Genomic DNA, 13,437 nt, shown 5'->3' with positions numbered 1-13,437 from the left:
GTGTGTAGAATGGTCCCGTACCATACGTTTGAGTACTGCTCGCTCGTTCCGCACCCGCGGGCAATCCTTGGATGAGGCCTCATGGTTACCATGGCAGTTAGGGCACTTTAACACAGTTGCGCGGCAGGCTTCTTCCGAATGAGATTCAGCGCACCGTGGGCACACGAGATTGTTCCTACAGACACCTTTTACGTGCCCCATCTTGCAGCATTTGTAGCATTGCAGGGGCTTCGGTACGTAGGGCCGGACTGGATGGCGGACGTGGCCAACTTTGACGTGTGAGGGAAGGCTGTCTCCCTCAAACTCAAGCTTCAGGCAACGTGTGTTGCCAAGTCTTGCGATGTGCGTGATAAGAGTGCCTTCTGTAGTTGGCTTTATCAATATTGGCAAGTCGTCCGTTGGTATAGAAATATCGACATCATAAATGACGCCGACAGTGCTATTGCAGCCTGTAGGAATCATGGATCGCACTTTCACTTTGTCGATCTCCGTTACGTGCCGCAGGCTTTGCAGCGCACTACGGTGTAGAACGTCTACTGCGAGGACATTCTTCCGTGCGTTTATTCTCACGTCTTTGATCTCATTTGGTGCGATTCCCTCAAGAAACGCAGAAAGGACTTGCCTGTTCAGGAATCGCAGATTGGACACAGGGTCCACGGGTATGAAGAGCATCGTGTACGGCCAGCGCTGTGGTGTTGTCTTCACGGTGGAGACACTTGCCGATGATGACCTCCGTAGCAGTCTTCTTTTAGTAGTTCGGCTCATGACAAGCGTGAAATCGTCGTCCGACGAGTCGACGCTGTCCGAGTACGAGTACAACTCGGTTGCCTCGCTGTCCGTGTCACTTGACGCGTTTCCACGTTTCCTGGACGTGACCCGACGTGATGGTTGGGCGCCAGGAAGGTCCTCGACGGCTTCTTCATCCATTACCGCAACAAGGGAGCGGCAGCTCCCCGATTTTGCAGAGAAACAAAACGAGACAAGGGTACAAGCGTTCTATGAAAGACACAATCCGCCACCAAGCTTCTCATTGCGAGTTACGGGATGGTGTTCTCTACCGTCGAAATTAGGCTTCCGATGGCCGCAAATGGTTGTTAGTCGTTGCCCGCCAACTGCGCACAGATGTATGCTCCGCTCTCCATTCGGACCAGCAATGCGCCCATGCTAGCGTCTTCAAGACTTACGCCATGCTTCGCTTGCGCTTTTATTGCCGTGGCATGTATAACTTAATGGGAAAGTACATTCGCTAGTACGCAGCGTGCCGACGCCGCAAGGCTCGTAGTCCTCGTCCTTCTGGTCCTTTACAGCCCATTCCTTGTCCATCTCGACTATTCAACCACGTCGGCGTTGATCTCTACGGCCCTCTTCCCTGCACATCAGCTGGCAATTGCTGGAATGTTGCCGCTGCCGACAACCTCAGCCGCTACGTAGAAACTGCGGCACTATACAAACAGCGACAGCCCGCGACATTGCGTCCTTCCTCCTGCATCACTTCATACTGCGTCATTCGGCACCGCGGGAACTTTTGAGTGACATAGGGCATGCGTTTTTTTTTTCGAAGTTCTTAATGCCCTTCTGACCATACCGTCCATCGCACCAATACATCTTATCATCCGCAAGCGAACGGCACAACAGACCGGTTCAATCATACTTTGGGCGACATGGTATCCATGTACATTGCATCGGACTATACCAACTGAGACCTCGTTTTGCCATATGTTACGTAGGCTTGTAACATCGCTTCACAATCCACAACGGGATTTTCCCCATTCTTCCGCGTGTATGGCCATGAACCTACCTGTACGCTCGACACCATTCTCCCTTACCGGCCTGACCCATAAGAGGGCACGCCTCGGTCTGAAGCCTCCAGGTACGCTGAGGAATGCCGTCAGCTGGCCCGTTCGTTCACGGCGGAAGACCAACGTCTCCAAAAATTCCGTCACGATGGTGACCGAACTCGCTCCGCTTACCAGCCGGACTCACTAGTCTGGCTTTGTATACCTTCAAGCACGCCTGCTCTCCTCTAAACACCTCGCCAAATACCACGGTCCCTACCGCATCTTACAACAGACGACGTCTGTCAACTACGTCGTCGAGCCACTAATGGCACGTACACACTAGCGGCAAAATGCGCGCGGCGCCCCGGCGGCGGCAAGACGCGTGCCGCGAAAGCAGCCGCGAAGCAGGTTTTTCTTGCCGCCGGAGGGATCGCTCCTGCACCGATTTTTGCGGTTTGCCGCGTGCCGCGGATGAAGGAGACGAATGACAGCGGCCCACTTCCGTGACCTGAGCGCGGGAAACTGGTGCCATGCGGACCTGCCCGACCGCTCGTTTCGTACTCGCGTCCGGTGTTAGCCGGAAACTTGTTTCGCACTATCGTCTGCACGCGTCCGCTCCCGGACGGAGCTGACGGATAGTTCAAGAAGGGGGGAGGAGTCTAGTCCGTCACGTGATTGCCGCAGCGGCGCGCCGCCGGTTGGTGTGGCCGCCTTGCCGCAGCTGCGTTTTGCTGCCGGTGCCGCGCCGCGCGCGTTTTGCCGCTAGTCTGTACGTGCCATAACGCAGCCTGCTAACTTGAGGCGTCGCGGACGGGAGACACTGCACGTCCAGAGGCTCAAACCATATTACGACTCGCTTGTCCTCTCCTCCCCCTGAGTCGTCAGGATGGCTCCTTCTTCTCCAGGGGGCAGTTGTAGCGAAGAACACTGGCGCGCCTTACGGACGCACTATCATCATCGGCCCGCCGACGAAGAATGGCTTCCGCTCTTGGTGTCTGACGCTCGACTGAGTTGGTCGCGTTTCCGAATCGGCAATAAACCGCATTACGGATGCGGATTTGAAGAGCTTTATTAAAAGAGTCTTGAAGAAGTGCCGCCCCTTCGCGCAACACTGTGGGCCGCTACCACGTGGGGATGGTTAGGCCCAACCTAACCGCGGGATCGCAGAACATTTTCATTAGTTCAAGCTCAGTGTAATGGTGTCTTAACCAAATAGAGAAAATTATTTTCGGGATCTGGTGTTAACAAACCAACCTTAGTTGGTGACATCTGCGATGTTTGTTTTTGAAGCTAGTTGCCACAGGGCTGTTTATGTTAAATGCAAATTACACGCACAAATTCGGCGCTCAGTGTGGCGAGATGTTTCTATAACTATTCGAAAGCATTGGTTGGTAGGATAAACGAAAATGTATCAGCATAATGATATATTTAAAACAGAAGCTCGTTGTAACAATAAATATGAAGCATAAATTTGTCTAAAATACGAAATGCTAGAACATAGCAGACTAGAATACGCGTGCTCCGCCTGAGATTCTCAGCTATCTAACCTTTCTAAATCACTCGAATGTATCTAAATCATGCATCAAGATTTGTCTGTAAGGATTACTCCTACTAAAGCCGCGCCTTTCAGCTAAACTTCGAGGTGATCTTCACGACTTCATAACTATGACGCAAAATTGCAAGGCTGTGCCTGTATCACAAACGTTATCACTCATCTACTAGGAAACCTGTAGTCTTGTGAGTACATCGGCATTTTTCGTGCTTCAGCCGTATATGCTGCACCCACCGTATTTCTTAACATCTTCTGTTCTTTTTTGCCCAAGCACCAAATGACTGGAATGAACCGCCTGAAAAAACCACGAAGGACTCCAGAACGGCGCATTTGAAAGCCACTAAAGATTTTTTTCTTCTTTAAACCAGCCAACCACTCATGTAATACCCCTGAAAAGGGCATTTGCCGAGTAGTCAAATGAATGTATAAATAAATTTTCCCCGTGCAATCGGCTAAATGAAAGACAACGTAGAAGAAAGCCTTGATTTTCGAAAGCATTCACGGTATTAAGCAGAAGAGGCAAATGCTTTTATGCATTTTGCGTCAAGTACCAACGAGCGATGGCTAGAAAAAGCTGGAAAAAGCTGCCTCAAATCAAAGAAGGCCGTTCGCGCACCTAAAAACGGCTTTAAGAAATATTTTCAGTTGATTCAGTTTTCAGACGACCGCCAACAATTTATGAAGCATGTGAAGTGAAATGGAAAAAGACAATGGCTATTCCGCCACTTGTTTCACTAGGCGGCGTTGATATAGGTAGTCCGGAATGCTTTAATCAGTATTTTGCTTCCGCGTGTTTTCGTCTTTAATGCCGAGCAGCGCTTAGCACAGACGTACCCACAAGATCTGATGGGTGATATAAAAATTAAATTTTAGAGTTTTATATGCCAGAACAATGGTCTGAATATAAGGCACGTCATAGTGCGGCACCCCGGATTACTTCTTTAACGTGCACCCAATGCAGGGGCGTTTTTGCATTTTGCCCCCATTGAAGTGTGGCCGCCGGAGCTAGGATTTGAACCCGTGACCTCGTGGTTAGCAGCGCAGTGCTATAGCCATTAGGTCACCATGGTGAGTGATAGGTGATGTGGATAGTGTGGTTCTCAGCACAGATGTCATTTGTTTTCAATGTCGAATGTCGCTAAAGGCGCAGGTCCCGATGGCTTCACAAATCACGTCTTCCCAATTCGTGCATGACCCATGGCCCACTCTTTCGCCCGGTATCGTGATCGGACTTTCACCGCCGATGCAAATGTGTCAATAAAAGTGGCGCGCGCTCTGGCTCAGCCAAGTTGCGGGGTGCGTTTGTCACCGAACGCCAACTGTTGTCTACTGGCGTGCTGTCAACCCCTATTACAGCCGCAGATGTGCTGGTTAAGGACTCTCTTCTCTACGAAAATAAGTTATGAAACCGCAAACGCTACCGAGATATCCTCAATGCAACAAGAATGCACTGCTAAGTGCATCATTCAGTTGATAAAGCAAATAGCTATAAATAACCATCCCGCTTTTAGCTTCCCTTCACAGTGTCGTTGCTCAAATTCACAGTCAAATTGACACCACGTCATTGCTCGTCTGTTGAATCACTTCATAATTATATATTTATCTGCACTAAACTAAGGCATTGATTTGTCGCTGGATAACCACGAATATTCCCAAGTCATTGTAAATTTCTTGTATTGACCTCTAGTAGCACAATGTCGTCCGAATACATCATCCCAAGGACATTCTGATGGACCTCTTGCCCACTACGTATGTAAGATAAAACAAAACCTTATTAACTGCTTCGCATTCGAATTTCTATGGACTTAATATAAAGCATGAACAATAATAAAGACAGAGCGAATCCTTGCTTCATCCTTGGCGAAATTTCTCAACTTCGTTGCAGATAACTCCGTTCAAGGTGGTACAGATGCTGCAGAATTAAAAGTGGAAAAAGCGCTCATTCGAGCACACAGATTATAGCGATCGCACGCCGACCGGGAAATGGTTCCCATTCTATTTTATCCATAAAGAAACCGCCATAATTCGAGCCAACGTCCGACAAATGAGAGCGGTGACGCAAATTTAAGTTTCACTTCTGAACGCAATCGCTTTCGTCTATTTCATTCATGAAACATAAATGAACTTAATCTTGGCACTTTAAGTGCGACGTTCCACGTGTCATCACATTATGACTGACGAAACAGTCGGGCACTACAAAATAATTTTGACTTTCTGGGGACAAAGCCCACCTAAATCTAAATACACGTGCAATTCCTATTTCACCCATATTGAAATGCGCCCTGTGAAGACCGGTCAAGCTAGCGACCTCGACCTTAACCAATATAATACATCAGCAGGTAATTGATGAAATGTATAAAAACAATATCACACATAGCAAGATTTTACTGGAGCCAACGTTTCTCAAAACGAAGAGAGAGATCTGTTGAACAGTCAGACATTCACTATTTCATGCCGGTGAAATCAAAAGATGACGTGCATAAAGACACCATAAAGATTGGGGAATCTTCGGTAAGATATTTTTAAGTTATCATCAGAGCGCACCAGAAGAAACATGTGGTAGACGTTTGAGTGAAAGCACTGTTTCGCGCCTGGCACAGCGTTCTCTATTTACTGTGATCAAAGTGTGTTCCAGTGTTTATTTAACTAAACGTGGATGTCTTGCCGCAGGATGCGGGCGGCACGGCTGGAGATCCCGGGTCGTGGAGGCGAGAGGCCATCCTTCTTCTCCCGTGACTCTTCGTCCGGTGACACAAGCTCCCGGCCTCCCAACAACATTGAGGAAGACCCGCGAACTACTGGACCCGCAGCCTCGTCTTCCTCTTCTTCATCGGGAGAGCACTACGAGGACGAGCTGGACTTTGCCCGCGAACTGGCGTCTAGCAAGCGAAAGTCCCTGGCCGGGAGCAGTTCCCGTCGCAGCAGCCGCGTCACTTTTGGCGCCACGGCCGCCATCTTGCAAGTGCCCGGTATTCCCAGCCCTCGGTCGGGCTCGCCGCGGTCCGGTTCACCGCACTCAACTTCGCCTCGCTCGAGTTCACCGCGCTCAAGTCCGTACCCTCGCTCTGGGTCGGTTAGCTTCTTCGCCGAGCCCAGCTTCATCCAGGACGTAGTGAATGACTACGACGACGACGCTGACGACGAGGACGACCTGGAGGCCCCCGACTGCGGAGTGGACGCTAGGTAGCCGCGGCGAGGCGGCGGCGACTCGCCCGCCGCCTGTTTGGTGGTGCTGCCGTGTTCCGGGTCGTCCCGGATTGGAGTTGCTCTAGCGTCCGGCACCGGGTTGCTCGAGACACTGCTTTGAGTATTCCTCCCAGGATGAGGGTGCCGACTCGCACAGGACGGGAACTGATATGCCACCACCAGTGAATTGACTGCCCAATGCCACAAACACATTCAGAAACACAGCGGCCATGACGCCAGCACGCAGACGCATACAAAGTATGGAATATAATCAAATAAATTTGATCCGCAAGGAAAAATTTCGAGTGCACTTGAGGCGCCAGCCAAGCTGCTCATTACACAGGTAATGATGCGTTTAAAACAGCGATATCCTAGTCATCACGGTTTGTAAAAGCAACAGAAGAGAAGGCAAAGGATGCCCACATGAAGTATACAGATTTAAGCATGATGTATTCTTTCTGAGAAGAAGCGCAGTAATGCTTCGACAAACAAAATGCATTTCAGTATTTCCAAACATCTTTGTGGCTGCCAATTAACTCACAAATTGCTTGGGGTATTCTGTTCGCTGCTGAATGTTGAGTACCGCTTAATTATACGGTAAAAAGACGATGGCATCGCTGTTGGACGGGATGGCGGTTTACACTTAACCGTCAAATTACACGCAACCGTCAACCGTGGAAGTCTTGAACAATAAAAAAGAAACCATAAATTCGCCACTGCTTCCGCTGTACGAAATGTTAAAATCTTAAATTTAACGCAATGAAAAAGTCACTCAACTCCTCCACGAAGAACCTTGTACTTTAGGTAAACTTCCTTCTTTATATTTTGCTTGTGGCTTTGCAAATACTGTGGATGGTGTGCAATAAGATTGAAAAGAACTATCTCTACCCGAATAAGATTAGTAAATGCCTTTACAGAGTATTTACTCGGATAAAGCTAAAAGGCGATTCACCTGAAATCGGTCGCAAATAGTTTTTTGTTTTACTACTCATGTTGCAGTACCCTCAACTACGTTATGGGAGAAAGATACATACATCTAATCCTCCATAGGTTGTTTAAGAAGACGCGAGGCGTGTGCGAGACGGCGCCCTATCTTCTACGCAAAGTCTACGCAAAGCACGTGGGTGAAATGAAAAATTGCCCTCTAGTAGCAGCATCACCCATTACACCCTATTGTAGGTGAGCTATTGTATGTGTAAAGCATAACTGGAGTTGTACTGATGAAGGTTTTAGTGAAGAGGCATAGGCCTACTGATCGATGAGTGTTCCTGTGTACAGCCTACTACAAGCTGGCACTAGAATTGTTAGCGCGGCACATATTCTTTTTGGGTAGAGAGTTTGATTAATATGATCTGTATGAGAATTGCCATTCATGCCGTCACTGACAGTTAATGATGCAGTTAACCAAATTTTGGTTACATTAATCATATATCGCACTTTTATAAATCAAGGACAACTTCAATCGCACACATGACCGTATTTACCGCAATTACTGGCCTTCAAACATGGGTGTTGGGAGATGTCAGAGGCAGACTTGCTTTCAGACTGCATAGCAATATTCGAATGCCCTATAACCTGCTTTTCCCGCTGTTTGGTATTTAGTTCTTCACGAAGCACTTCACGAGCCATTCCCACTACGGTGTTTATGCATACTTTCCTGCTTACATCGCGGGCATATAATCGGATGAAAATACACACATCCGACACGAATAACCGAAATACCAACACAAATACCGAAACACAAATAACCGAAATGAATAAGACTTCCGCAGCGTTTTTACACAACTCATGACATGGTCATACCTGTCGCTTTTCATTTCAAGATAAATAAAATAATATGCCCCATATCTTCATTGGGACCGCGAAATCCATTATGTCCTAACTAGTCACAGTGCCTTCCAAAACTGGATGTCGATATAAAACAGCTGCGCTATCTTTGATCAGGCGTACATCATATAAAAGCTTTCAGTTAACAACAAAGCGTCACATTGATATATCCTTGAAAGCGATAAGAAGTAGGACAATACAAATGGTAGCACCTTTGTCACAGGAAAGGAAAAAGCGTGCGTAGATGACAGAATAATGGTCTTCACCAGTTGGTACGAGGTCGCGATACCAGATAATAGCTCGTGCTTATGGAGATGACCACATAAGGCTTTCATGAAGCAAACAGTTATAGTCTTGTTTCGCAAGTTTTCGTACTATCGCTAATGTGCGGTTGTAGTAGTCTTTTGGTGCCGAATAATAATGCCTCTTTTAATGCTCTAAATTTTCGTAGTTGCATTAGACACCTGCCTAAGCGCCATGTGGTAGAGGCGATGAACATGTCGCATTTGAAAGGCACCGTGGTTTTAGAGATGTTTGAACTCTCTTGGTATGGACTGTACTGCATAGTAAAGATTATACGTTAGTGTTGTTGCTCGGGTCAGCATTTTGATCATGCTATTTTTGCGTCGTGTTGTGGAGTGCTTAGCGTAAATGTTTGCAGTGTTCGTGTAATTATATCGCCTGTCGAGTGTTCTATCCTTAAGTAACATGAAATATTGATTCATTGTTATTCGTGAAACACGCTATACAAAGCTTTTATATAATTATGTGTTTCTTAGGCACAATTATTACTCTTCGCATGTCTCAGGTGCATGAAACAATCTAAGGTGGAGCTTCATTTGTGCGTTCTTGCATCTGAATTGCTAGTTTGTATAATACTGGCATTCACTGTTTTATTACGAGCCACTTATTTCTCGTCTCGCTTTATATTCGTGTAATCATTTCATATTCATCGAAAATTTGTAGCTTCCGGAGTGACAATACCTACCGTTTTTACCCAGTGATGTGAACATTACGCGTTTTCTGAGTTCTGTTTTCTAGAAATGTTTCGTCGTGCAGCCCACCTACTACCTCGTTGGGAGACTGACGCTTGGCTCACAGTAGGATAATATGCAGCTGTATAAGAGTTCTTCACCTGCAGTCATGACCCTGTTTGTGCTATAGTTGCCCGAGGGCGATTGTTTAGCCGTAACCATGGACCGGCGCCCGAACACTGCTCGTGCCTTCCCATTGAGATTTCTGTCGCTTCAGATCCTAACCCTCGCACTTTAGAGTTGCAGGTCCGGTGCACCACAGCACAGCCAAATGCTTCGTAATCACGCTCCTATTCCTTGCTGGGATCACTCAATCTCCAGTTATACGCAACCATGCAAACATTGTAGTTCGTGGTGAGACAAGAACAAAGAAATGCCGTGCTTTGAAAGCGACAGGGGAGGACCAATCTTTGAGAAGGTACTGGCGCACTGACCCATCGAATAATGGTGGATAGGCCAAGCAACAATGTGTCTACCTAACTAAAGGAATAACCAGACATCTAGTAAGATAATAAATGTTGTCTTCGGTGATAACAGAAGCAATTACTCCATAATTAAGCTCAGCACAATTCAATCCCCCTTTGAACATCAGCAGACTATGAATGATATTGTGGAAACAAATTGTCTTTTTTGTTGAAACTATACGCATTTATCTCAAGGTTTTTCTTGAGTGAAGCATGGATTGACAGAGCCGACGTTACATCACTAAAAATGCCCCAAATACTTGCCGTTTCAAAACCAGATTGCTCTGAAAAACTTGCAATCTCTGCGAAACCATAGCAGAAAAAGCACCTCGTTTAGTTAGAGTGTTGTCTAGTCATAATAATTTAGGATAATTCATTTGATCGAGTAATATTTGAGGCAGCGTCAGCTGCCTTACGTAATCTGAGTTCAGTGTCGTAAATACATAGACGAATGAGGACGCATGTATACATGCATACAAAATCAATGCAAGCATCTAATCATCGCTACCTGCGTTCGTGAAACACATGTGGACTGCTCTTTTATCTCTGTTGTTGACCACGGGCCAGATAAAATATATATGCAACCACACACAATATCACATGGTTAAATACATAGAAAATGGATACTGTGCAATACTTAATATATATCACGCCTGAGTTTTGTCTCCTGCACAAGACCGGTAGAGTCTTAAATCCTCGTAGCAACTAGTTTGCAGCAAAACATCATAAAGAGGACTATTTTGGAGATGTATATTAAGAAAGACAAATGAAATGGGGTTGATACTATAACGTGACCTATGTATAACAACGCTACATTATTCGGAAACATGGCTGCAAAAGGTAGCTGCGAGAACAAATATTATGCCGGCGGTACTGATTTCAGGAAAATGATCGTAAAACCACAATAACATTGGAACTTCAAGGGAGTGGCAGGCTCCCTGCCTAGAAGCAGTTCTCGTGTGACAGCGTACAGTTGCGTAACTCTTAAGATGAGAAAACAAAAGCATTGGTGTATGGTTGATTAAAAAAGTATTCAAAGACAAAGCCATTTGACCGATTTCCCAGCAGTGCAGCCATTTCAGCTATGGTTGATAAGCTGATAATTAGTCTAAATGATTGTAGTGCTATATTCCTGTGCAAGAGTTACGCAGATATGATTAGAACTTCAGGCATTCATTTCTATTCTTCTGTAGACTCTCAAGCGAAAACTTGAAAGGTCATCATTGTTGAAAGGTTGATCAGTGTATATAGCGCTAGGATGATTTCCCACATTGAGAAGATAAGGGATAACATGACATGGGGTAAAAGGCCCACAAGTTGAGTATTGCTCTTTTTCATCAGTTCTACTTGAATGTAAAAATGAGAGGAAGTGTTTAAATTGTATTTTTAAACGAAAGATATACAATCACTTGTAATAAAGATACTTACGGTTGAGGCATATAGGGTATTCCTAAAGGTAACGTTATAGTCTAATTGATGTTATTGTTACAGATACTACATTTTAGTCAATTTTATATGTCAGTCCTGTTAAAACCTACCATACAGGGTGGGGTGCGATGTCGATGAATGCATGCTGCTCGGTGAATAAACGGCATGCTGTTGGCTTCAAACATTCGACTATGCTCCACTATATCACACTCAATGAAGTCGCACCTTAAATTCTGCTGAACTCTAACGAAATTAGAATTAAAAATTATAAAACTACAGATATTTTCACGAAAGAGTTGTTTTCAGCAGTTGCGGATCTTTTGTGTGCATATACGTGCTCATCGTAGCGCCAGCTGCTCACATAGCAAACGGGAGCGTTTATATTGAAAAAAGTTAATAGAGATATAAATCCAGAAGTTGACATAAAGGTTTGTGAAGTTGTTATAAATAAAATTATTCAAGTTCTACTTCCCGCTTGCGTGGCAAGAGCGCTATAGACGAACATTGCCAGGCGCCACAACCAACCATGACTAAGGAGTGTTTCCTTGCTGAAAACTCTCCTAGCATTACAGTGCGCATTTATTAGTCTCTTTGGAGTACCCCATTAGAAGCATGTGAAGAAATAACCAAAATTTGTGACTTTAAGTGAGTAAATGTTCAAATGAGTACGAACTTAACGGATCTTTCGTGAAGGTTTCCAGATAACACAAAAACCAATATTTTCTAACCCATGTCAAATAACCTGATTACGGCTTTCAGAATAAAAAACGGTGTGGTATGAAGCCTAAAACCCACGAATGGTTGCTGTTTAATTCGTAGACATGAACATAACTATAGCAAATAAAAAATCTCAAACACTAATTTGGCACAGTGGGGAGCTTTGTACCTATATTTAAAGCCGCTGCTTTTGTCAGCCATTAAAATTAGCTGGCCTACCGGCGAAGTCACCAAACGTTACCAGTATTCGCTGCTTTAATGGCACCAGGCAATGTCTACATCTCATGACCTAAACATATCGCAATAAATAACTTATTATCGTAGCCCTATTTTATAATTTCTCAATACGACGTCGTCCAGAAGTTTTCTTTATTTCTGGGTAGAGCAATAAAATAATAGGTGGCACGAACAATTTACATTTATTTGAGCGTGACAACGAGGTATGTCAAATAAATGGAGGAGGAAAGGATTGCATCTATCCGACGAAGAAAAGTATAGAGAACGATGGCAGAAGTGAAGACGCCCGAGTTTTGGTCGGAGTTCTACGCATCTTTCTGTTCACGAGTGTTTTAGTGTTTGTTATAGCTTGAAGTGTACTGGTTGCAGGTAGGTCGACATCTTAAACGGCAGTCCCTGGCAGTGACATTTTACTCCTGTCTTATTGGTCTGTGTGGACGTGATTCAACCTGTGAAGTGCTTTTATTACGCGCGTTGTTTTCACATGAACATACATTTGTACCGACCATGGAGTGTTGCCTTACATATTCATCCACTTAGTACTGCGAATATTCTTCAAATAAAAGTGTTCTTTGCGTACTTTCCTGTGCCCCGTGCTTCTACAGCCTTTGTAAATGTTAAACCAATATAATTGACGCAGATTACTCTTCTTGTGTATGCCAAAGTGCAGCCAACAAAATAAAGATTTTGGCATACGCTGACAAGCGAGAGTCGATACTCACGCACTGCTTCATTAGCTACTGCGAATTGGCATGTTGATGTCAGTGGTTTTGGCTCAAACTATAGGTCGAATGTAGGTTGAAAATACACGAAGGTAGGTAATATCTTGCCGCACAGAGCAACGAAATGATCTGTGGATTGCCAAGCTCCTCTGTGCTGGCTAATCCTTTTGCGGCTCCAGCATCTGGTGCGTATCACCGGCGCAACAACATTTCGCCATCCGCTATGAACTATTGTAAAAACGCAACTACCCCATGATCGCGGCACATGGATGGTAGCAGTGCTGCGCCGTCTCCGCAAAAATTACTGATCCATGTTTCCTCAGTGTGGCCACGATGGAGTGACGAAGGAGTGCACACAGCTTCGCCGCCGGTACCACTGTCGCGGGATGTGTAACTTCATCCGCAAATAGGCTCCGCTGTTGCTTTGTCTGCCAATGTCATAAATATGTGCCTCATCTCCTTGCCACCCAACTCCAGCTGCTATCTTTCCGA

The 13,437-nt window shown here is 45.5% G+C and overlaps 1 protein-coding gene across 1 annotated transcript in view; it reads left to right on the top strand.

Annotated features, from left to right (window-relative positions):
- LOC119441353 (uncharacterized) overlaps positions 1-12,802 on the top strand; it is a 257,145-nt gene extending 244,343 nt beyond the window's left edge. Inside the window, exon 5 of the mRNA XM_049661182.1 lies at positions 6,001-12,802. Coding sequence (XP_049517139.1) covers positions 6,001-6,517 — 517 coding nt within the window. The 3' untranslated portion in view covers positions 6,518-12,802. The remainder of the gene's footprint in view (positions 1-6,000) is intronic.
- Positions 12,803-13,437: the final 635 nt, after the last annotated feature.

Source organism: Dermacentor silvarum, chromosome 2, assembly GCF_013339745.2.
Source record: "Dermacentor silvarum isolate Dsil-2018 chromosome 2, BIME_Dsil_1.4, whole genome shotgun sequence".
NCBI classification, from domain to species: Eukaryota; Metazoa; Arthropoda; class Arachnida; order Ixodida; family Ixodidae; genus Dermacentor; species Dermacentor silvarum.
This window is presented reverse-complemented; position numbering and strand designations above follow the sequence as displayed.